The 25,941-nt window shown below is 36.9% G+C and overlaps 1 protein-coding gene across 2 annotated transcripts in view; it reads right to left on the bottom strand.

Annotated features, from left to right (window-relative positions):
* ANO3 (anoctamin 3) overlaps window positions 1-25,941 on the bottom strand; it is a 424,570-nt gene that overhangs the window by 130,182 nt on the left and 268,447 nt on the right. For both annotated transcript variants that reach the window (XM_045484806.1, XM_045484807.1), the window contains one exon: window positions 3,134-3,292. In XM_045484806.1, the coding sequence (XP_045340762.1) occupies window positions 3,134-3,292 (159 nt within the window). The remainder of the gene's footprint in view (window positions 1-3,133; window positions 3,293-25,941) is intronic.

Here is a 25,941-nt window from a genome sequence, read left to right as displayed (position 1 = left end):
CATTAAGATGTTTTCATTCTGTAATGTGATAAATATGTATTTAATATGTGTTTTTTAAGACCTTAGAAGTTTAACTAAAATAGCAACAGGTTTTTTTTTTTTTTTTTGATAATAGGAGTATGAAAAACAGGCTTTTACCTCCTTTCTATTTTCCATTTTTTTCTAGTAAGCGTTAGTAGTTTTATTGTTTCACTAGAAAAATACAACATTCTTTAAAGAACACTTAAGAAAAGCATTCAAGGAAAGAAAAGTTGCCAGGGATAAAGAAGGGCATCACATAGTGATAAAGGAGCCGGTTCTCCAAGAAGATACAACCATCCTTAACGTGTATGTAGCAGATAAGAATGCCAGATTATGTGAGGCAAAAACTGACGGAACTTCAGGGAGAAACAAATGAATTACTATCACAGGTGGAGACTTCAACACTTCTGTATCAGAAATACACAGATCCAACAGGCAGAAGACCAGTAAGGAAACCGCTGAACTCAATAACACCATCAATCAACTATTGCTGTAATTGACATCTATAGATTCCTTTATCCAACAACAAGAGAATGTACATTTTTCTCAAACTCACATGGACCATTCAAGAAGATTAATTATTCTGGGCCATAAAACACATCTTAACAAATTTAAAAGAAGAGAAACCATCCAGCGTCTGCTCTCAGACCACAGTGGAATTAAGCTAGAAACCAACAACAGAAAGATAACTGGAAATTCCCAAAATATATGCAGATTAAATGACATTCTTACAAATGACACATAGGACAAATATGAAAGCTCCAGAGAGGAAAAATAATTTTCTACTACATGAAAATAAAAACATAATTTATCAAAGTTTAAATTATGTAAACTTTAAGTATAGTGAAAGCTGTGATTAGGGGTTAATTTATAGCATTAACTGCATATATTAAAAAAAAGAAAGGTTTAAAGTTAATCATCTAAGTTTTCATTTTAAGAAACTAAAAAAAACAAAGAGTGACTTAAATCCAAAGTAAACAGAAGAAAAGAATAAGAGCATACTATAACATTATGGTCAACAATATTTCAATAAAATAGAATACTTTCATAAATCAATAAAATTGAAAACAGAAAAAACAACAGAAAAAAATTGATGAAATGTTTAGTTCTTTGAATAGATCAGTAAATCAATAAGCCTCTAGTCAGCCTAGTAAGAAAAATAGAGAGAAGACACAAATCATCCATATCAGAAATGAAAGAGGGGACTGCGCTATAACTAAAAGATTAATAAAGGAATACTATGGTTAACTCTATGCTCACATTTGACAGCCTAGATGAAATGAGCCAATTTATTTAAAGACATAATCTGCCAAAACTCACATGAAAACAATACACAACCTGAATAGATGTGTATCTATTAAATAAACTGAATCATTAACTAATAACTTTCCCAAACGGAAAGCACCAGGCTCTGATGGGTACACTGATGATTTCTACCAAACATCTAAGGAAGAAATTGTGCCAATTTTCTACAATCTTTTTCAGAGTATAGAAGTAGAGGGGAAACTTCCTAACTCATTCTATGAGGCCAGCACTATTATCAAAATACAAAGGCACTCCAAGAAAAAAAGACAAAAACAAAACAAAAACAAAAACAAAACAAAACAAAAAACTACAGGCTAATATCTTTCATGAACATACATGCAAAATTCTTCAACAAAATATTAGGAAATAGAACCCAACAATGTATAAAAAGAACTATATACCACAACCAATTGGAATCTATCCTAAGTATGCAAGGCTGGTTCAACATTTGAAGATCAATTAATAACTATAAAAAAATAACTAGTGAGCTTCCACTCTGTGAAAGACAATGTCAAAGGAAATGATAAAACAAGCAACAAACTGGGAAAATACTTGCAAAAGACACATCTGATGAAGAACTGCTATTCCAAAATATACAAAGAACTCTTAAAACTCAACAATAAGAAAACAAACAACTCAATTTAAAAATAAGCCAAAAGTCTTAACATACACCTCACCAAGAAAGATACATAGATGGCAAATTAGCATATTAAAAGATGCTCTACTTCATACACCATCAGGAACATGCAAATAAAAAAATGAGCTTACCACTAGACACCCATTAGAATGGCCAATATCCAGAATACTGACAACAGCAAATGCTGGTGAGGAATTGGACAATAGGAACTCTCATTTATTGCTGGTGGGAGTGCAAAATGGTATAGCCATTTGGGAAGACATTATGAAGGTTTCTTGCAAAAATGAACATACTCTTAGCATATGATCCAGCAATCCACTCCTTGATATTTACTCAAAGTTGAAAATTTCTGTCCATGCACAAACCTGCACTAGGATGTTTAAGGCAGCTTTATTCATAATTACCCAAACTTGGAAGCAACCAAGATGCCCTTATACAGGCGAATGAATAGGGTGGCAGAGAGATGTATAGGCAGAACACATGGGATTTTTAGGGCAGTAAAAATACTTTGCATAATTCTATAGGGTGGATACGTTACATTTTCCCAAACCCACATAATGTACAACATCAAGAGCAAACACTAATGTAAACTATGGACTCTGGATGACAATAAGGAGTCTATGTAGGTTCATCAATTATAACAAATGCACCACTCTGGTGGGAGATGTTGATAATGGGAGATGGTGTGTGGGGGCAGGAGCTATATGGGACATCTCTATACCTTCCTCTCAATTTTGCTGTGATCTAAAACTACCCTCAAAAATGAAGTCTGAAAAAAAAATAAAAGCATTAAAAAAAAAAGGATTGAGAAGCAAATCATTCATTCCAATACTGAAACCCAGATATTAACAGATTGGCACTCTTTTCTTTTAACATTTTTCTTTTCATAGGGTTTTCTATACTTTATATAGGCATAATTATTCCTTCTTCAATTTTTAAAACTGTAAAAATAGTTATGCCCTTTGAAAAATATTTAAATTTACGGAAATGTGTAAGTAAAAAAGGAATACATATTTAAGTGGGACTGTACATATGTATTTCTTTTATGTGGGAGAAAATAACTATACATTTTATAAAGACATGTGGTATACACTTCCCATATTAAAACATATGAGATTATATCTCTTCCAGCATATTTTACCACACAACTAGTGTTATCAAAGCACCTACCTCCTTTTCCAACATCAGGCCTTCGGCTCTGAGGTTCTTTTCAAATGTGTTTCTTTTGTCATATTGTATATTTGACTTTCTATACACCAGGATGTAATCAATCCGTTTTTTGCCATCTTTGAATAGAAGTCCACTGGATGCTATGTAATTCATGTCATTCTGCAAACAAAGCAATGACTGTTAATAGTGTAGGCTAGACAAACACACCGTTTTGGTCTCAGTCACTTTGGTTTGGATACTGGCGCTCCAAAAGCAAAAATGTGTTTTTACATTCCAGTTATGAGATATGGGAAAGTTGATTAAAGAAAGTCTGAAGTCTGTAATAGGAGACAAGTTAGCAAGCGATGTTCTATAATTTGAAATTAGGCAGTCTGATACCAGACCCTGGGTTCTCTGACGCTGGCATTGAAATGCATATAGTAAGTTTTATTTAGTAAGGTCCTGTAAAAATAATATCAGCTAGCATATGCTGAGTATGTATTTATTCAACATCAGGCTCAGACATAAGTGCCTTACATGTTTGATCTTTTTTAATACTTACAACTCCCACTGCAAAAATTAAGACATTAAGTCTTAACATAAGTACTGAAGCCAACATAATTTCCAATATTAAATAATATTCAGATAGGTTTTCTAAAACCTAGGTTTTCTAAATTTTCTAAAGCTCTGTTCAACAACACTGAACTGAAAATAATTCCTGAGCTGCTTGCTCCAGAGATACTTGTCCAGTGGATATAAAACTGTGATCCAACTAAGACAGCTTATTTATCAAGCTTAATCACTTGCTCATCAAGACTGCTGTATGGCCCTCACCTTGCTCTGCCCATTCACCAAAGCTATTTTTTATAGACTGGCAATTTTCCACCAAATGCCTGCCTTGCAAGATACACCTTGCATGATAGTTGAGACACCTGAGTGATCCTCCACATCATAAATTACAGCATTTAACTGCTCTCCTCAAGACCCTTCAAGTTCCTTCACACTTACTAACTCCTAACATGTTATATGACACGAAACCATTTATTATCTTTTGTTTACCATCTGCCTGATCAAGGATTGTTTACTGTTTTGTCTCAGATTATTCCAGACATCTCACCCCAAATCAGATACAGAGTGGGCATCAATAAATATTTGTGGGAGGAAGAAAGGAAGGCAACATCCATAAACCTGTGTGTCCAGGTAAGGCTGACCTCAAGAATAGAAAACCAAGAAGAGATCATATTGACACATCTCCTCCTCTCGCCTCCAGTATTTACAACAAATCAAATTCAAACAGGTTAAGATAAATAATCACAAAATTACAGCAGAACTGATAGCCATGGTGTGCCCTTTGTTTTATACCTACCATCCACTGCCTCCAGACATCTTCATGGTAATTTCAACAAGGACTGGGCTAAAATAAAATCATATACAAATTTCCTTCTTCATTTTCTTTTGCATAAAGTATACCACCCTCTCCAGTTGATTATTTAAAAAAAATTTAATGTTTATTTATTTTGAGAGAGAGAGAGAGAGAGAGAGAGAGAGAGAGAGAGAGAATGAGCAGGGGAGGAGCAGAGAGGGAGGGAGAGAGAGAACATCCCAAGCGGGCTTTGTTTGCACTGTCAGCACAGAGCCGGATGGGGGATTGACCTCATGAACCTTGAGACCATGACCTGAGCCAAAATCAAGACTGAGACGTTTGACTGACTGAGCCACCCAGGTGGACCTCCAGTTCATTATTGAGTGTCTTCTGATTTTTATGATATTAAAAACATATTTAATCCTAGGCGAAGGCAAGAGTCCTTCAGTGAGAAGACCTGGAAGTAAATGATGGGTTGGTAGGAAAAGTGTGAGGAGACAAGATAGTATGTAATCAATTTTATGTGCTTTTCATATTTTAAGAGCAGCATAGACTGAAAGTGGAACTCTGATAGTTATTGTTACCCATTGTTCTAAGTCTAAGCAAAACAAATGCTAAACTCTCCCAGAGAAACAGCTGTTTTACCATTAAAAAATCGCCATTTTTTTTTCACAATAAGTGACCTTAGGCATTATTCCCAACTTTTTTGTTTCTGAAAAATGTGTTCACAATCAAACTATATTAACTAGAATTCTAATTTATTGTCTAATTATTTTATGAATTCTAAATTATTAGATGAGTTTTACCAGGCAGAATGAAAAATAGCTATCGAAATGGTAATACAGAAGCATGGTGAGATTTGGAAATATCTCCTGAATTATGTTTAAAAAAACATTGTATAGGCTCCATAAAATTTTAAGGTTATGAGTTTATATTTTATTTCAATACATAGTACACCCATTAACCAAGATGCTGATTAACTCGCTCAAATCTGTTGCTTAAAAGCAGAACTGACAGGAAATTTATTATATATCATTGTGTTTAGTCACCAAAAGAACAACTTCTTTAATTGTTTGAAATCATAAGGGTTGTTTGAACATGAAATCAAGACTCCTCTCTTAAGTTACCTGGAATAGTGAAATGCTTTCCAATTACAATGCAGAATGAATTTAATTTAGAAACAGAGTTTTCATGTTTATTATTCCCAGAAGATAGAATAAAACTAGTTTTGCTCAGAGAACCTGGGATGCTGGTCATCCATCAGGGACCTTGTCTTTCAACAGTGTTGAAAACAACTTAATTATGTAATGCATTGCAAACCATAAAGCTCAGGTACTTTCAGCAAAGCTGGTCTTCCTAAAGAGTATCCCCAAAATATGCATGTTACGGCTCACGTGGAGAAAGAACCCTTTGCAAAGATTTTAGCACATTTGCAAAACAGCAATAGAAGTCTGCCTATTTGCATGAAAACACATTTTTGAGAATTTTTCAAATAAAATTATGGTAGTAACTATTTGTGACCTGCATATGTTTTTCAGAATTTATTCTTTTCAATCTAACAAGCATTCATCGAACACCTACTGTGTGCTATGTACTGTGTTAAACTCGAGGGATAAAAATAAGAGGACACAAAAGACTTTTAGGGATTTTATCCTGTCTGGGGAGTAGTAGGCATGTAATTGTTTAGTTACAATGTTATCTAATATGTGCAGGAATATGTGCAGGAATGTAATTGTTTAGTTACAATGTTATCTAATATGTGCAGGAATAGAGTTGAAGAATGTCCAGGTGTACCAGAGGAAGACTTATTAACAGGTGCCAGTAGCCACTAAGGGTCCTGTTATCCTGGGGAGTTTACCACAGTCCTCTGTCAGGCAGATGTAAAATTAGGTCAGGTCATTAATCTGTAAGTGATTTCTGACTGATTACATGTTAACCATACACTTGAGTTAGTAAGATGCAGTATGATACACTGGTTAAGGTACTGATTTCTGCATTAGACAGACTGGTGTTTTAATTAACTGTGTTCGTAGACATGTTACTTAATCTCACTGCTCAGCATCAGTTCCCACAGCTTTTAAGCAAATATAATAATATTATCAACAGTATAAGATTATTGTTACGATTAAATGAGATAATGCACAGACAGCAGTCTCAACGTTGTCTGACCTTGTGAGATCAAAAAAGTCAGTTCTTGTCACAAAAAATAAGATAAAATTTGTATGCTCCCTCTCTTTCTTTCTCTCAAAATAAATAAAGATTAAAAAAACAATGAAATTTATTTTTGCTTTCTACTAATGATGAGTATTTGGGCTATTCATTTCCAGTCTTGCCTATTTTTAATAAACATTCATGTGTATATCTTGCAATAGATGTGTGCATACATTTCTGTCAGTATGTACCTAGGACAAAATTACTGATTCCCAGGAAAAGTTTGTTTTCAACCTTAGCAGTATGCCAATCTTAACTTAGAACGAAGTTTGTTGTATACAGGCTTTATTTCAATTTATGGTGTTTTCAAAATTTTTTTCTTGAATCATTATTTATTTTTCAGAGAGAGATAGACAGAGTGCGAGCAGGGGAGGAAGAGAGAGAGAGGGAGACACAGAATCCAAAGCAGGTTCCAGGTTCTGAGCTGTCAGCACAGAGACAGACGCAGGGCTCAAACTCACGAACTTTGAGATCCTGACCTGAGCCAAAGTTGGACGCTGAACTGACTGAGCCACCCCAGGTGTCTTGTAAGATGCTTTTTCTGGTGTCTTTCAAGATTTCATGGAACATGTCTCTGTACAGATGGACTCTTCTTGATTACAAAGTCCTGGTCTATGCTTTAAAAATTGACTTAGTTTGCTATACTCTGGCAAAGACAGTACAGTATGCATGGGAGCCAGTACCTGCTCCCACCTGTAACAGTCTTTTTATCCAAAACCAATTACCAATTACTGCCATGTCCTTCTACTGGCTATTTCTGATTCTGTTTGGATTGAGAGAGAGGGAGAGGGAGAGGAAGAGAGAGAGAGAGGCACGGGTGGGCAAGGCAGTGGGAGCAGGCAGGACTCTGGCTTGCTCACAAGATTGCCATTGTTGAGAATGGCAGTGGATGCTTAGTTTCCTTGGCTGTGTGGCTCCAGCAGCCCAACGTTGAGGACCAATGACGGGTCAGGTTAGCCCAACTCTCCACTGTCATTTGGGGACCCATCAGGCTGTCTTCAGGCCAAATGACTGTGTTTCACACTTGTGTCTCATCTTTTCCTACCAAATCTTCAAATAATGAATATCTTTTTCATTGGGTTTCAGCAGTGGTGTTTGATTTTGCATTTCTGTATCCTTTTTTGGCAATCATTGATGGGAAATTGGGAAATGACAGTCTAGATGTCAACAGTCTGATGCCATATTTTACTCAGAAGTTCTGGCTTTACCCTCCTTAATTAGAGAAAAATCCAAATACCCTCAGTATGTAACTATGATTCATTTCACAGTTAAAGCCATTGTTCACAATAGCTCTTATTGTTGGCCTTACTTATTATACAGAAAAGAAGAGGTTTTAATCTTTTTTTTTCAGTTCCAGACAAATGAGAAACAGTTTTGTCAAGAAAGTCACATACTTACAATAAAAGAAATCTCTGTTAAAATAAACTAACAGAAAATACACCATGCACCGTAGGTCAGAAGAAATCCTGCACATGAGTAGAAATTTACTAAGTGCTGCTGAATTAATACAAATTCTGGCTTTTCTGTCATAAAAATTTTCCATTTTATTTTTTTATTTTTTTAATTTTTTTTTCAACATTTATTTATTTTTGGGACACAGAGAGACAGAGCATGAACAGGGGAGGGGCAGAGAGAGAGGGAGACACAGAATTGGAAACAGGCTCCAGGCTCTGAGCCATCAGCCCAGAGCCTGACGCGGGGCTCGAACTCACGGAGTGCGAGATCATGACCTGGCTGAAGTCGGACGCTTAACCGACTGCGCCACCCAGGCGCCCCCAAAATTTTCCATTTTAAAATGATACTTAACAGGAGAAGAATGCTTTCATTTTCTAAGTGTCCTTGGGGATAAAAAGTATATTAATACATATATATTTTAATGCACCTCGCTTAACTTAAAACATGTCAGAAATGTAATTACTATGCAAACTTTCCTATGCAAATAATCTTTAATTATGAGTCATAGGAACACCAAAAAAATCAGACTTCAATGCTATACAGTGGCTTTCACTGTGGATAAGAATGTAGCCAGGCTTATTGCCTACTTAACAGAATGTCAACCCTCTGGCTAGTCCACATCATCTTTAGAAATACAAATATTAGGGGCATCTGGGTGGCTCAGTTGGTTAAGCCTCCGACTTTGGCTTGGGTCATGTTCTTGAGGTTTGTGGGTTCTAGCCCCAGGTTGGGCTCTGTGCTGACAGCTCGGAGCCTGGAGACTACTTCAGATTCTGTCTGTCTGTCTGTCTGTCTGTCTCTCTCTCTTTCTCTCTGCCTCTCCCCCACTCATGCTCTGTCTCTCTTTCTCTCAGAAATAAACGTTAAAAAAATAATTAAAAGTAATAAAAGAAATAAAAAGAAATACAAATATTTTCTGTGCTGACGGCTCAGAGCCCAGAGTCTGCTTCAGACTCTGTGTCTTCCTCTCTCTCTGCCCTTCCCCCCTCCAAAAAAGTAAATAAACATTAAAATAAAGTTTTTAAAAAAAGAAATACAAATACTCTCTAAATCAGTGACTCTGGAGTACCCTTATCAGATGGTAGATTGTATTCTAGCTCCTACTACTCCTGGTAGAGAAAACTGCTTTTTTAAAAAATAATAACTAATAAATTAGTATTTAAAGAAATAACACTAACATGAGCTGAACAGAAACCAAGCACTGTTCTACACACTTTGTGTATGTTTACACATTTCATGCTCACAAAAACTGAGATAAGTACTGTTTTCCCCCCATTTCACAGATGCTGAAATTGAGGCAGATGGAAAGGTCCTGTGGTAGCCAAAGAGCACGTTATCCCATCTGGGATTTCCATAGCAATTCCCTTTGTCTCCCTTTTCCTTGACACCAACTGGGTGTGTAAGCTGTGTGGCTCTGTGTAACCCCCGGATGAAGGAATGAGGTTTTGGAGAAGGAGGGCAGAGCCTCTTCTCTTTCAGGGAAGGGAGTAAGCCACTGCCCCTTACCCTGACCTAGAGGCAGGCACAGATGGATTGTGCAGCCTCACCTGCCCCCAGGATACGTGACAGGTGGGACAAAGCCATTTGCCCTTTGTAGCTTCCAAAGGGCATACATATACACAACAGAAACTGAACAATAACAAAGCATACTACAGACATTCCAGACCATACTCCAATCTCAAGCTAGGTCTACTTCTCGAAATTCACTCTTCCAGGAAGACTTTTAGGCATAGAGAGACACTTGGGAATGTGTAGGACTAAAGAATGCCTGCTCTTCCTGTTGCTGGGTGACTTCATAGCATCCAAAGTTTGGTGATTTGTTTTTAAATCATATAACGTTTTTTTTCAGCTTCAAAGGTGATTGCATGGCCGAGTGAAAGAAGGAGATCTGAGAAGTCTACATACTGTGCGATTCTAACTAACAGCATTCTGGAAAAGGCAAGACTATGAAGACAGCAAAAAATCAGCGGTTGCCAAGGATAGGAGAGAGAGAGAGGGATGAGAGGCAGAGCACAGAGTATTCTCAGGGCAGTGAAATCACTCTCCATGATACTATAGTGATGGATACATGTCATTATGCACTTGTCCTAATGCACAGAACATACAGCAGCAGAGTGAACCCTGTTGTAAGCTATGGGTGATTATGATGTGTTAATGCAGGTTCGTAAACTATAATAAAGGTACCACTCTGGTAGGGGATGTTGATAATGGGACAGGCTAAATGTGTGGAGGCAAGGCTATATGGGAAATCTGTGACTTTCTGCTCAATTTTTCTGTGAACCTACAACTGTTCTAAAAAATAAAGTAATTTTAGGGGCGCCTGGGTGGCTCAGTTGGTTGAGCGTCCGACTTCAGCTCAGGTCATCATCTCGCAGTTTGTGGGTTCGAGCCCCACATCGGGCTTTGTGCTGCCAGCTTGGAGCCTGGGGCCTGGAGCCTGCTTCAGATTCTGTGTCTCCCTCTCTCTCTACCCCTTCCCCACTCATGCTTTGTCTCTCTCTGTCTCTCGAAATGAATCAACGTTAAAAAAAATAATTTGAAAAGTTTTTTAAAAGACTAAGTGTCATAAACCTTACAAGCTACCTTGTATCTCTTATTGTCATTTTCCCGGCAATACTAAATGCACATGTGGTCTGAAAATATAGTAATAAACAAAGCAGAATGAGATTATATCCTGTAAGGCAGGTATAGTAAAGAAATTAATACAAGATGCAATAAAATTAAGGTGCAAAAAAAGTTTGGTGCCTTGGGAGAACATAAATAAAGGCCATTTCACATTATTAAAAGAGAAGCAGGCCCTTTCCTTTTAGTGAATAAAAAGAAAAATGGGATTTGAAGATAGGGCAATAAGACTCAAGTTGTAGATAGCAGTCAAATTTTTTTTTTGCTATAAAAGGGGTATAAATACCAGTAGTTCATACAGTTGTTGTAAAGTGAAAATTAAGTATGGCGATGTGCACACAAGACGGTCTCTTGTCCGTTTTAACATCTTATCATTGAATGTACACATAGGGCACTCAATAAATGCATGTTAAATGCAATGATGCATAAATGACAGGAGTCAAATTTATTTAGAATATTACAGACATGTTGGGACGTCTGGGTGGCTCAGTCGGTTAGGCATCTGACTCTTGAATTCAGTTCAGGTCATGACCTCACGGTCTGTGAGATCAAGCTCAGCACTGGGCTCTGAGCTGACAGCGTGTAGCCTGCTTGGGATTCTCTCTCTTCCTCTCTCTCTCTGCCCCTCCCCTCATTCTCTCTCACAATGTGTTCTCTCCCTCTGTGTCAAAATAAATAAACATTAAAAAGAATGAAAATATTACAGACATGCTTCTTCTTATTACTATTATTATTATGTGATGTTATTAAGTAGGAATATAGAGGAGAGAGACGAAATTGTAAAGAGGGATCCCTCTGTGTAGCCAGGAAAGTATAAAAAAAAAAGTTTTTCTTGGGAAACATAGCTTGTTAAAGTAAAGAGACTCATGAGATTAGGTCATTGTAATTTTTGTCAAGCTAAATACTTGGAATTGTGTTGATACAGCATCTTGCTGGCTTAATTTTTATTGAATCGATTCAATTAATGCTTATGAATTATGCAAAAATAATTTACTCAAAACTTCGAATCTGTTTCAGTCAGTCAGAGCATATTGTTGATTATATTTGCCTGGCCTGCTGACAAGCACCTGCTGGGTATTTTAGCTAGATAAAGAATTTCCAGTTTGCTTCATTAATGGTACACCAAGCATTCACCGATGAGGCTGGATTTTAATGTATCAGAATACCATCTTTTATGTATTAGTTATCTATTGTTGCACAAAATTACCACAGAGGCGCCTGGGTGGCTCAGTCGATTAAGTGTCTGGCTCTTGATGTTGGCTCAGGTCATGATTTCTCAATTCATGAGATCAAGCCCCACATCATGCTCTGTGTTAACAGTGTGGAGGCTGCTTAGGGTTTTTTTCTCTCTCTCTGCCCCTTCCCCACTTGTGCTCTCTCTCTCTCAAAATAAACTGTTTTTTTTTTTTTTTTTCAAATTAGTTAACATACAATGTAGCCTTGGCTTCAGGAATAGAACCCAGTGATTCATCTCTTAGATAAGACACCCAACGCTCATCCAGAAAAGTGCCCTCCTTAATGCCCATCACCTATTTAACCCACTCTCCCACACACCCACCCCCTTCAAGCAACTCTCAGTTTGCTCTCTGTACTTAAGAGTTTCTTATGGTTTGCCTCCCTCTCTGTTTTTATCTTATTTTTCCTTCTCTTCCCTTATGTTCATCTGTTGTGATTTTCATATTGCATATATTAGTGAAATTATACATCTGTCTTTCTCTGATTGACTTGTTTTGCTTAGCATAATAGCCTCCAGTTCCATCCATGTTGTTGTAAATGGCAAGATTTCATTCTTTTTCATTGCTGAGTAGTATTCCATTTCATATATGTACCATAACTGCTTTATCCATTCATCAAGTTGATAGACTTTTGGGCTCTTTTCATAAATTAGCTATTGTTGATATCGCTGGGACGCATGTGCCCCTGGAACACTGGGGGGCATGTGCCCCTTCGAATCAGCATTTTTGTATCCTTTGGGTAAATTCCTAGTAGTGCAATTGCTGAGTCATAGGGTAGTTCTATTTTTAATTTTTTGAAGAAACTCCATACTGTTTTCCAGAGTGGCTACACCATTTTTTAAAAAATTACCACAAACTTAGGAGCTTAGAACAATGCAGATATATTATCATACATTCCCATGGATCAGGTGTTCAGGCAGAGCTTAGCTGGGTCCTTTGCTTACACCACACAAAGCTTCAAGCAAGGTGTCAGTGGGGCTTTATTCTTATCTTAAGGCCTGACTAGGGAGAATCTGCTTCCAAGATAACTCAGAACCTCCGCAGAATTCATTTCCTTGTGCTGGCTGTTAGCTGGAGGCCAACCTCAGCCCCTTGAAGCTTCCTACTGTTCTTTGACATTTGGGTATTCCCAACATGGCAATTAGCTCAGGAAACCAAAAAGAAGAGTCTCCAGAGTGAATCTGAAAGCCAGACAGAGTTTTATGTAATGTAACATAATCAAAGACATGATACCTCACCACCTCTGCTTTATTCTAGTGTTTAGAAGAAAGTCGTAGGGAAGAGGATTATGCAAGAGTATGAGTACCAGGAGGCAGAGATCATTGAGACCATCCTAGAGTTTGTCAAAGTAAGATGGATAAATTAGATAAAAATTAAAGAAATTATTTAAAAGATTAGAAGTTGACTTTAAAAAGAAATCACAAGGGACACTATATAAATTAGACAAAAATTAAAGAGCTTATTTAAATGATTAAAAGTTGACTTTAAAAAGAAATCATGAGGGTCTCAGCTGGTTGAGCGTCCAACTTCGGCTCAGGTTATGATCTCATGGTTCCTGAGTTCAAGCCCTGCATCTGGCTCTCTGTTGTCTGTGCAGAGTCCCCTTCGGATCCTCTGTCCCCCACTCTCTCTGCTTTTCCTTCTTTCTCACACACACACTCTCTCTCTCTCAAAAATAAACATTAAAAAATAAAAAGAAAGAAATCATGAAATACTGTATAAGAGAAGGAAGGCTTATAGTCTCACTCACCAAACTCCTCAATAGAATAACCGGGGGAATAACATATCAGTTTGGAAAATGTCACAACAGAGGACACTAAAAAGGAAAAAAGGAAGAAAAGAAAAGAATCTGGGTTTACTCATACTTCTATCCTTACTGCTGTGGCTTCAGACAATTGGCGTTTCCTCTCTCAATTCCCTACCATGAATCAAGGAGGGGTGCTCTAATAAACAGATAAAGGGCGTTTATAGCTCTGACATTCCATGACAGTTTTCTTTTCCCCAAATATTTCTCCAAGAAGCTATTTTCTAAGACCCCTAAAGTTTTTTCAACGAACTTTGGCTAAGGTTTTTATTTCTGTGCAGAATGATACATAAATATCTGGCAGCTTAATTCACTCCTTAAAGTGCTTCAAAGGTCTTTTCAGAAAAAACTGTAAATGACAACTGAGACCTATTTTACCTGAGTAAGCATGTTTGACAACGTGAAGGAGAAAATAAGAGATAGGTCTTCTCTTACTCCAAAATGAAAAGCGGTCTCCGATCTAACTCAAGGTTACCAAATTTCACAAATCAACTGGAACACAAAGCTCATACTTTAGAAGATGGCACTCTTTTTGACCCTTGTAATAATGTCTAAAGGGGAAAATGAAGAGATGTAAAGTACCACCAGTAAAAAACTAGCACCAAGTTTTAGAAGTAGGGCACAAAACCAGAACATCAAGGTTGTGATTCCAGCAATATGGCCAACAACATCATTTCAAAAGCCTTATGTCATAAAACACCTAGAAGTGATAGACAAAATAAAATGTATGCCTATTGAAATTCCAGAGGAATTAGCAGGAAAATATGTATAACTCTAGCTTCAAGGTAGGAAAAAAAGTAGAAAACCATAACACATGCTGGCAAGTCAATAGTGTGGCTGCTCTGGGTAAAGATGTAGAAATCAATTTAAAACCCCCTCCCCCCAAAAAATAGTGGACACAAACACTGATAAATTTAAAAATAAAACTTCTAAATAACTAATAAGCTAAAGAAATAGAATTCAATAAAATTAGAAAAGCAAGTGAAGATACATGTGCTTCAGTAAGCAATGCTGATTTAGATAAATTAGACAACCATGTAATAAAATTATTGTACTTTAGACTGTATTCAAACATAAGTTCTAGTTCAGAAATAAACCCATAAATTTATGGTCAATTGACTTTCAACAATTGCCAAGGAAATTCAATGGGGGAAAAATGGCCTTTTCAACAAATGGTGCCTGAACAACTGCATGTCCATTTGCAAAAGAGGTTGGATCCCTATCTTAAACCATACACAAAAGTTAGCTCAAAATGGATCACCATAAACCTAAGTGTAACAAGGAAAACTGTACAATTATTAGATTAAAACATACGTATCAATATGGGGGGACCCTGAGTTAGGTAATGATTTCTTAAATACAACATCAATAGCAGAGTGATGAAAGAAAGAAAAAAAAAACAGGACTATATCAAAATTAAACACCTTTGGGGGCGCCTGGGTGGCGCAGTCGGTTAAGCGTCCGACTTCAGCCAGGTCACGATCTCGCGCTCCGTGAGTTCGAGCCCCGCGTCGGGCTCTGGGCTGATGGCTCAGAGCCTGGAGCCTGTTTCCGATCCTGTGTCTCCCTCTCTCTCTCTCTGCCCCTCCCCAGTGCATGCTCTGTCTCTCTCTGTCCCAAAAAAAAAAAAAAAAAAAAAAAATTAAACACCTTTGTGTTCCAAAAAAATATGCCATTAAGAAAGTGAAAAAGCAAACCACAGAATGGAAATAATATTTTTTAAAAAGCCATTTGAAAAGGGACTTGTATTCACAATATATTAATAACTCAACATTAAAAACACAAATAATCCAGTTAAAAATGGATAAAGAATCTTGACATAGATTTCTTCAAAGAAGATTTTTAAAAAGGCCAACAGGCACATTTGACAGCTTTCAACAAAATGAAGATATTAGGGGACTAGAAATCAAAACCACAATGAAAAACCATTTCTCACCCATTATGATGGCTACAATCAAAACAACAAACATTAAAACAGTATTGGCAAGATTACCGAGAAATTGGAACCCTTGTATATCACTGGTGGGGATGTAAAATCGTGAAGAAGCTTTGGAAAACAGTTTGGCAATTACTCTTAATGTTGGACATAGAGCTACCAAATCATCAATTTCACTCCCAAGTATATACCCAGGAGGATACATCCACACAAAAACTTGTACATAAATATTCACAGCAGCATTATTCATAATAGTAAAAAAAAAAAAGCAATTTAATGTCTGCTTGATAAATACATAAATAAAATGTGATATTGTCCATAAAATGGAATATCATTTGGCATTAAAAATGAATTAAATAGTGATACATGCTACAACATAGAAGAACCTACAACATAATATAATATTATACAAAGTGAAGGGGCACCTGGGTGGCTCAGTCGGTTAAGCGTCTGACATTGGCTCAGGTCATGATCTCACAGTTCAAGCCCCGCATCAGGCTTTGTGCTGATAGCTCAGAGCCTGGAGCCTGCTTTCGATTCTGTGTCTCCCTCTCTCTCTGCCCCTCCCCACTCACTCTCTGTATCTCTCTCAAAAAAATAAATGATAAACGTTAAAAAAATTTTTTAATTAAAAAAATATACAAAGTGAAGAAAGCTAGTCACAAAAGACCATATATTACATGATTCCATTTATATGAAATTCTATACTAGACAAATAAATACAGAATATAGATTAATCATTTCCTAGGGTTGGAGGAGTGGGTGGAATGGAAAGTAATTGCTAATGGGTACAGATTTTTTGGGGGTATAGGTTTTCATCTTTAAAAAAATATTTTAAATGGATATTATGGTGAAGGCTTCACAACCCTATGAATATATTAAAAATCACCAAACTGGACAGTTTAAATGGGCAATAAATGTATGGTACATGAATTTTTTCTCAATGAAGTTCTAAAAATCAATTACAGATGAATTATTGATAGTAAAATGAACAAGAATATATATACCTTCTAGAAGCTGACATAGGAACTCACAGGAGGTGAATAATTCTTAAATAGGATTCAAAAAGAAAATGATGCATAAATTTGCCTGTTACATTTAAAAGCAAGACTGAGTATTGTGAAAATGCCCATTATCTCACATTTACTATAAGTTGATATAATTTAGTTGAAGATTTCAACATAGTTTTGTGTAAATGTATGCAACATAACAAACTAATCCTTCTACTATATGGAATATCAAAGTGCCTTTGATAGGAAAATCTTGAAAAAGAACTAGGTACATGGGCTTGTCCTTCAAAATGCCAATATTTATTACAATTCTATGGTGATTAAGGCAGCAGGATGTTCATGAAGGAATAAGCAATATAAGAGAAAAATAGATATCCCAGAAAAAGACCTACATATACAGAACTGAGATGAAATTACATATCTATATACTACTCCTGGATAGGGTAGACGAGTCATTTACTGGCACCGAAAAAGTCAGCTATTTTCTTGGAAAAATACCATATACAAATAAGAAAAACTAAAGAATTTAAAGACAAACGTGAAAAGCAAAATTTTAAAACTTTTAGAATAAAATGGAGGAGGCTATTTTGATGATTGTAGTAGACAAGCAGTTTTGTTCATGTGTTTGTTTTTACCATGAATAAAAACTTTTGGCTGGTAAGAAGGTGAAACTATGATTAATTAGACTACATTCAAATAAAACCTTTGTATATTAAAAGATCGTAGAGACTGTGGTAAGCTTTAATTAGAAGATATTTTTCATGAACACAACAAATAAAGGATTAGTCTCCAGGATATATTAATAACTCCTCTAAATCAATAAGAAAAGATAAATAATACAACAGGAAAAAAAGTGATGCTATTAATAGGCATTAAACAAGAGAGGAGCTGTTGAAATTTCAAAGAAGCAGAACAAAATACATTACATATTTCTTCACAGTTTAAAAATCTGAAAACCAATATTCAATACTGTCTAAGGATATATCATGTATAGTAAATGTAGAAAACTATAAGAAAGCTAATCAGCAAAATTAGAAGAGTAGTTATACTGACACAAATTGGGGAAAAGGATCAGGCAGTGTTACATGGGTTTCTTCAATTCTGTCTGTAATAATTTATTCTGAAACAAACATGGCAAGCAATTCAGATCCAGTAAAGCTCAGTATTGGACATAGCTAAATATAGTCTAATAATACAAATTTCAATACGCCTGAAATATTCATAAAATAGTGATTCAAAAGATCAACATTGCTGTTGACATTTGAAATCAACAATCTGGGATTATATATTTGCTTAGCAATTAAAATCTTACTTATAACTCAAGCCTCAGTTTCCTCATCTGTGTAACGGGGACAATAATAACCTGGCATCAGTATTTTAAGAATTAAATGCATGAAACACTCTGCAACAGGGGTGCCTGGCTGGTTCAGTCAGTTAAGTGTCTGACTCTTGATTTAGGCTCAGGTCATGATCTCATGGTTTGTGGGTTCAAGGCTCACATTGGGCTATGTACCAACAGCTCAGAGAGTGCTTAGGATTCTCTCTCTCCCTCTCTCTCTGCCCCTCCCCAATTTACGCTCTAAATCTCTCTCAAAATAAATAAATAAACATTAAAAAGGAAAAAAAAAAAACCATTCTGTGACACATAAAATGGCACACCCTATAGTTACTATAATCAAAAACCTTTAAACTTATAAAACTCCAATTTTAATCATGGTCACTAAGCTACATACCCCCTTCAGTCAACTACACTTGTGCCTACATTATGATTTTTAAAAAATGAAATATGGTAAAATTACCTTATCAGAGATATTAAACTGAACATATTTGATCATTGGTGGTTCAGAAGGAATTCTATAAGGTCTCTTTAAAGAAAACCACAGGCTCAAAATGGCGTAACTTAGGTTAAGTTGCCAAGTCAGTAAACCAAGACTTATTACCTTACTAACTGCTATTTTACCCACCTCAGGAATTAACCTTTAGCCAGTTAACATGGGGTTTTCCTGGTCAACACAAGGCAATTTATTGATAGCCCCTTTTATTCCCCTTGGGAGGGTGACCTTGCCTAAAACAGTGGATTCTTTGTTAATAATTTTCCTTTTCTCCATTCCTTCTCTACCTTTAAAAACCTTTCCTTTTCTGTAGCCCTCTGCAGCTCCCTTCTACTTGCTAAAGGGGAAGCTGCTCAATTCATGAATAGATGAATATAAAGCCATTTAGAGCTTCAGAATGTACTTGGTTGAATATTTGTTATATAACACAGGTCTCAGGGGTATCATTAGAAACAAATGATCACCTCAGAGCTCACATGCTGAAGAGATGCGAACACTGTCCGTCTCATGTCAGCCACCTACGACAACTTAACACATAAACTCTACTTAAATCCAGCCTGAAGTTATTCTGCACTCTGCCAGCCATCAGTTGGAAATTAAAAAACAGAAGCAAAAACCACTGAAGAATTTACTGAAAGTATGAGAATGAAGATTTTGACTAAAAGATCTAATTTTATTTTTATTTATTCATTCATTCATTCATTCATTCATTCATTCATGGAGAGAGGGATTACACAAGAGGCAGGAGAGTGGAAGAGGGGCAGAGGAAGAGAGAGAGAGAATTTTAAGCAGCTTCCACTTCCAGTGCAGAGCCAGATGCTGGCTTAATCTCAGGACCTTGAGATCATGACCTGAACCAAAATCAAGAGTTGGGTGCTTAACCGACTGAGCTACTCAGGAGTCCCCAGATCAAATTTTAAATGCAAAACAAAATCAAATTCCATTTTATTGTAAAGGGTTTGAAAAAAATCAGTAACATCAATGCATTGCTTGCTATCATGAATGCTATATTCTTCCTTACAGAGCTCTCAAAACAAAACAAAAATATTCATAATAAAGGGGCACCTGATGATTTCCAACATGTGTTTAGGGAAATGATTTAAAATATTGGTAATCTCACAAGCCCAATGGAAATATTCTTTAAAATGCTGCACTATTTCTAGTCTGGGGGATCAACCTGTCCCAAAAAACAAGCAAACATGCAAAGCAAAAACCTTAAAAAGGATCAAAGAATTCACGAGGTAGTGAGGAATTGCTGGGTCAAGTTCAGAACAGAATAGAAATCAGAAATGGAGAGGTAAGGTGCATATCTGAGCACTTAGTCACTTCTACTCTCAAGGACATGTTGGTTGGCTTTTGTATTAGCACTTTTCTGTGTGCAGTCACTATGGGTACAAAGGTGAATAAACCAAACAACCTAGTGTGTCCAAGATATTTTTAGGACACATCAGTAGTAAACACATCTGAAATATTAAAACATTCCTTTCTTTTGGCTCTGGATTCATAACAGATGAAAGGCACAACAGATGCCTAAAACAAATGGGAAGCACAACACAGAAAAGTCCAATTATACAAGGGGGTTGAATTCACTTGCAGTTTTGCAAATGCAAAATAAAAGTCAAGTCAAAATATAGCACGAGTAAAACAATCTCTCTGAACCATCAGAGTGGCCCAGAACATTACCCTGGTCAAAGGCTACTGTTTCACTTGAATGTTTAACTTGAAATGGCAGACCTTCTGATCAGGGTATCAATTTTTCTGGCACTGAATAAATGGTATCATCATTAGTGTCCTTGACCATAAGTGGAAATTAGGAAAACTCACATAATGCTCTGAAGCAAACTATTCTGAATTATTCAGTGTTTATCATTAATTACATACATTATGAAGGCAGAGGATAAAATCACCCAGAACCTTCACACCTAGATGGATTTGACCTAATGAGAAATGTATTGGCTCCTGCAGAATAGATGAGATTTGTGTTCCTTACATTTGCAGAAAATTATTTTTCATGACCTAGCAGTCCATTGTTTCTCTTTCCTTCTCCTTAAAAGTTCTATCAATACGACAAGGATCTCTTGAGACCCAACAAGCAGAAGACAGCTTATCAGACAACTAATTTTGCTAACATCATAAAGCAGACGGCCTTATCACATTGGCTACAAATAATCTAGTGAGTAAAAATAAATCAGGTCATGTTGGAAACTTTGGAAAGCTGGCATTGAAAATTTATCATCGAGGGGCGCCTGGGTGGCGCAGTCGGTTAAGCGTCCGACTTCAGCCAGGTCACGATCTCGCGGTCCGTGAGTTCGAGCCCCGCGTCGGTCTATGGGCTGATGGCTCAGAGCCTGGAGCCTGTTTCCGATTCTGTGTCTCCCTCTCTCTCTGCCCCTCCCCCGTTCATGCTCTGTCTCTCTCTGTCCCAAAAATAAATAAACGTTGAAAAAAAAAAATTTAAAATAAAAAAAAAAAAAGAAAATTTATCATCGAATATTAATGCCCATTTTATACCATGAGCTTAGTTCTTTCCAGTTTCAGAGTTACTCTTGCTGCTGTAAGTTAGATATTTATAAGGAGAGAGGGAGAAAGATGAACTCTCTGAGGTCCCCATGAGGGTCATTTAAGATTATGGTCCTGGCTATTTGTACTTGTATAGGCTTCTCCAATGTTGGTAGTTTGGTTTCCTGGGCTGTAGAGGGCAGATCAAGACGAAACTAGTGGTTTTAAACCCCTCCTTGGTAATAGGCAGTATTTTGAGAAAAATACACATACTTACGTATTTGTACAATTATGCATATAATTTCAGACACTTCGTAGATGCCCTGGGCTCATGTGTGAGCCCCCTTAGAGCTCTATGACACCAGGCAGGCTGAGAACTTCTGGACCAGGCAATCTCACAATACTCCCAGTTCTAGGGACACCTGCTTCTGTAAACTCAGCTCCCTTGGCAGGCCTTGACAGAAATAAGCTGAACCTCGTAAGAGCAAAGCCTCCAAGCACTTTGGAAACCCCATAGCTAATCTAACAGTGTAGTCATATGAATTTATTTTAAAAGTGGACATGAGTGAAGGTATGGAACATTTCTTTCCCGCCTACTAATCTTTCCTTTTTGGAGATTATGAAAAACTAATGCACACCAATGGCCTATGTTTGAAACAGAGGTCATTGAAGACGTTTCTAAGTCTTTAATTTTGTGAAGATAGTATGACTTATAGTTGGAGCACCAGAGATGAAGACCCGCTTATGCTTCTTATCTCATGTCACTGTGCCCAAAAACCCAATTAAGGTTTCAGCATCTTCATTCATAAAGTGGTAATAATAAAGTGGTCTGTTTATTTCCCTGAAGATTGTGAAGACAGTGGCCAAAGTGTATACAATAACTAATAAGAGGACCCTAGTTTCTGGATGAATGGTAACTGTCATCAGAGAAGTGATTAGACAAGATACAATATGGCATTGTTTCTCAAACATTAATCATATATCTCTATTTTTGGACAGAGCCACAGACAACGCATTATTTTTTTTTAGATTACACTTTTTCTTTAAAAATAGTCTTTGTCAAAATAATATTAACCTAAAATTAACAAGTTGAGTGCACTGGTTATATTTTTTTCTAACATTAAAATAAAGTCATATCTATTAAAAATGTTCAAGTCATTGTGATGGAGTTTAAAAATTATTTTAGAGGTGCCTGGGTGGCTCAGTCAGAAGCGTCTGGCTCTTGATTTTGGCTCAGGTCATGACTTCATGGTTTCTGAGTTAGAGCCCCACATAGGGCTCTGTGCTGACAGAAAGGAGCTTCCTTGGGATTCTCTGTCTCTCCTTCTCTCTTTCTGTCCCTCCCTCACTCATTGCCTGTCTCTCCCAAAAATAAATAAATAAACATTTAAAAAAATTATTTTAGGGGTGCCTGCGTGGCTTGGTCAGTTGAGTGTCTGACTTCGGCTCAATTTATGATCTCACGGTTCCTGAGTTTGAGCCCTGCATCGGGCTCTGTGCTGACAGCTCAGAGCCTGGAGCTTACTTTGGATTTTGTGTCTCCCTCTCTCTCTGCCCCTCCCCTACTCACTCACTGTCTTTCTCTGCCTCTCAAAAATAAATGTAATAAAAAAATTTTTTTAAATAAAAATAATAAAAAAATGATTTTAAAAACCATACTTTGGCAAACATGTAGCTGTAACAAGCCACTAATGCTTTGCTTAAATTAGATCTAATCTGGGTTTATTATTTTCATTGTTCAAGAGAAAGACTTGAGAAAAGGTGGTTTGAGTTTTGATGGTGGAAAGGGAAAAATGAAATGCCGTGAGGAAACCAAGTAGCAGTGCCTGGAGCATCTGACATTCAGACTGGGATTTACAGTCACTGAGTGGGAGGATGGAGTAGGAAGACAGGAGGTCAGGACAGAGACACATGAATTTTAAAGACTGACATTACTGATCTCAGGTCCAGAGCTGGGTTAACTTGTGTCCTTCCTACCATGTAAAAGCTGCATCTCTATCCCGTGGCTGCAGTATTCTAAATCTGGCAAAAAGTAATAGATAGTACATCACTTAAAAAACAGAAATAATAATATAAGGCAGGAGTGGTCAGGACATTTGCTTGGAAGGCAGAAAAACTGGCTGTCTGCTGCTGATTTACTGATGAAAGTCTTTTGTAATGCACCCCTGTTTGTTTGTTTATTTGTTTTGAAAGAGAGCACAAGTGGGATCTAAGAAAGGGCAGAGAGAGAGAGAAAGAGAGAGAGAGACGATCCCAAGCAGACTCCTTGCTGTCAGCACAGACCCCAACAGGGGGCTCAATCTCATGAACCGAACCTTGAGATCAAAACCTGAGACCAAATCAAGAATCTGACCTCTATCAACTGAACCACCTAGGTACCCCTAATGCCCTCCTGTTTAGAAGCTTGACACGAGATTGTAATTTCCTGAAGGATTTGGAAAGCCATTAAATCACTGCTTATCTTTTATCTGGAACTGCCCCTGAAACTGCCCATAGCAGTCCTCTTCCAGCATGATCCTGTATAGACAGTAAATAGATATGTCAATAAACATGGAGGGAAATAAGTGACATCTCATGAAAGCCAGATTATTAAAACTCAAGAGGTGAAATTTTCATTAACCTAAAAAGTGCATGCTCGCACTCTCTCTCTCTCTCTCTCCCCCCCCCCCACACACACACACACGCACGTGTGTGCACACAGACACATGCATGCCTGTAATGTACTTAACAACTACTCTGAGCTACATGCTGTAGAAACAGAGGCATCTATCATTCAGCAAATCTTTTTTTAGCTCCAACTCAGCCCCAGACACTTATTGAAGTGACTGGGGAGAGAGAGGTGAACAGCAATCAGAAGAACAAAATGAGCACTAAAGGCAAATCCTGTATATTTCAGTTTGAACAAAATGTTTAGTAATCACCTGTGATGTGATGAAAATTGTGTCTTTCTCTTTATCTCAGTTGTTTCTTTCCATCTAATGGAGGCAGACAGATCTGGATTTGAATTCTGATTTTGCCTCTTAAGTCTATGTGGACTTGGGTTTTACTAAACTTTTTACTCACTGATTTCCTCATTCCTAAAGTAGGAGAAAAATATTCCCTACAATGTAGAGTTAGGTACTCTCTAACAAGTGTGAAGTTCGCATTCTTCTGTCCTGGTTACTATTTTAGGCATGTGTGAAAAACAATGAACAAGACAGATACACCCTCCAGTCAAACCATGTGGGTAAGTGAGCGTGAACTTACTGCTGTAGTTATCAAATGATGAAACTCTGAATGGGCGTCAGGCTGAGGAATGCATGTGCTTTAACAAAACAAATGGCAGGCATTCAATGACCAAGTGGCTATGTAGTAAAATAAAAAGCATTTTCAAGTATGTGTTTAGAAAGATAACTAACTGCTGCAGCAGAAGTTAAATAGAAGAAGTTATGGTGCCCAGTAAGGGCTAACCAAAGGTAGCCCTTCTCAACATGTAGTTTCTCCTAATCATGTAACATACAAGTAAAATGACTCTAGACATGGAAAAAGAAAAAGTTAAAAAAAACTATAAACTATATACATGAAGAGAAAAAAATCCAGATCAGATGGTGCCATAACTATTTAGGCAAAAGCATCTATGAACACTCAGTCTAGAAGCGACAGAAAAGCTGAGGTAAAGCCAGGAGTATATACACCTCAGCTCTCTGACTCGTTCATGAGACACCAAGGCCTAGTCTCATTCTAATGTCTCAAGGAGAACTCAATTGTATCAAGCACCACTTTAATTCTGGATACCTAAGGTATTTCTATGCCATGGCCCACAATCAACATATATTTGCTTATCTGTGCTCAAATGAGAAATAACAAACAGAAGAGCCCTTGTCCTTTTATGGCTGATTTAAAGATGACCTTGTTTGGCTTTACATTTTACAAATGATAGTTTAAAAAGATATATTAAGCTGTACCTTTGAAAAAATTAAATATCTTTAGCCCAAGTTACCACTTAGCAGATAATGTATAGTAGTTAAATGCATTGCCTTTGAATTGTTACATTTTTGCTTGCTTTTGAGAAAAGTTCAGAAAATTATACATTTTAGAGCAAGGCTGCTCTCAGTCTAGTGCTGTTGGGTAGAAGGGAAAAGTGGAAATGGAGATGAGGACTCCATGTGAAGGGTAGGTTAAAATTCACCTGCTTTCCACCTAGGTATGGAGAAGATATGGATGAACTGTGTCTAAAAGCAGAATTTCTTCTGGTTATCTTTATATAGCCTAAAAAAAATAAAGCGAAGGAAGAACAAAGAAAATTATGTTTCCTTATGTTTGGGACTTCTTAGGGATTCCTGGTAATGAAGCACTGTGATACCCTGCCTCCACTTTCCGAATTACCCATCTTTACACTGACATCTTTCCTTCTTCAGAGCCAGCCTGCACCTGCTCACAGGAATTGATTGTGAAATTTTCAGGAATTTTGAGAATTAGCATATTGGTAACTTAAACAGACCAAGGTGGGCATCAGTAAATGCTTTTCTTTTGAAGACTTTTACCACCACTGCTTATTTATCTCAATGCATAAAGACACAGAACACGTCTTTGTTGCTTTACAACTGTTTACGTGGTGCTTAGTCTAGTATCTGCTCTATGGTGAATGTACACAAGCTAGATAAACCAGATAGGAGAGTTATCCCATGATTACTCTCTCTCTCTCTCTCTCTCTCTCTCTCTCAAAAATAAATAAACATTTACATTCAATAATTCATTTCAAAATCTATATGACCCTTAAAATCATAACTACTCAGCCTCATAAAAATCTCCAATTCTACTATTTCCATAATTCCCTTATGATAAGGAGGAGATGCACAGGAATAAATTATATATAGGAAGGA

This window comes from Leopardus geoffroyi, chromosome D1 (assembly GCF_018350155.1).
Source record: "Leopardus geoffroyi isolate Oge1 chromosome D1, O.geoffroyi_Oge1_pat1.0, whole genome shotgun sequence".
NCBI classification, from domain to species: Eukaryota; Metazoa; Chordata; class Mammalia; order Carnivora; family Felidae; genus Leopardus; species Leopardus geoffroyi.
The sequence above is the reverse complement of the archived record's forward strand: the minus strand, read 5'-3'. Positions and strand labels throughout refer to the sequence as shown.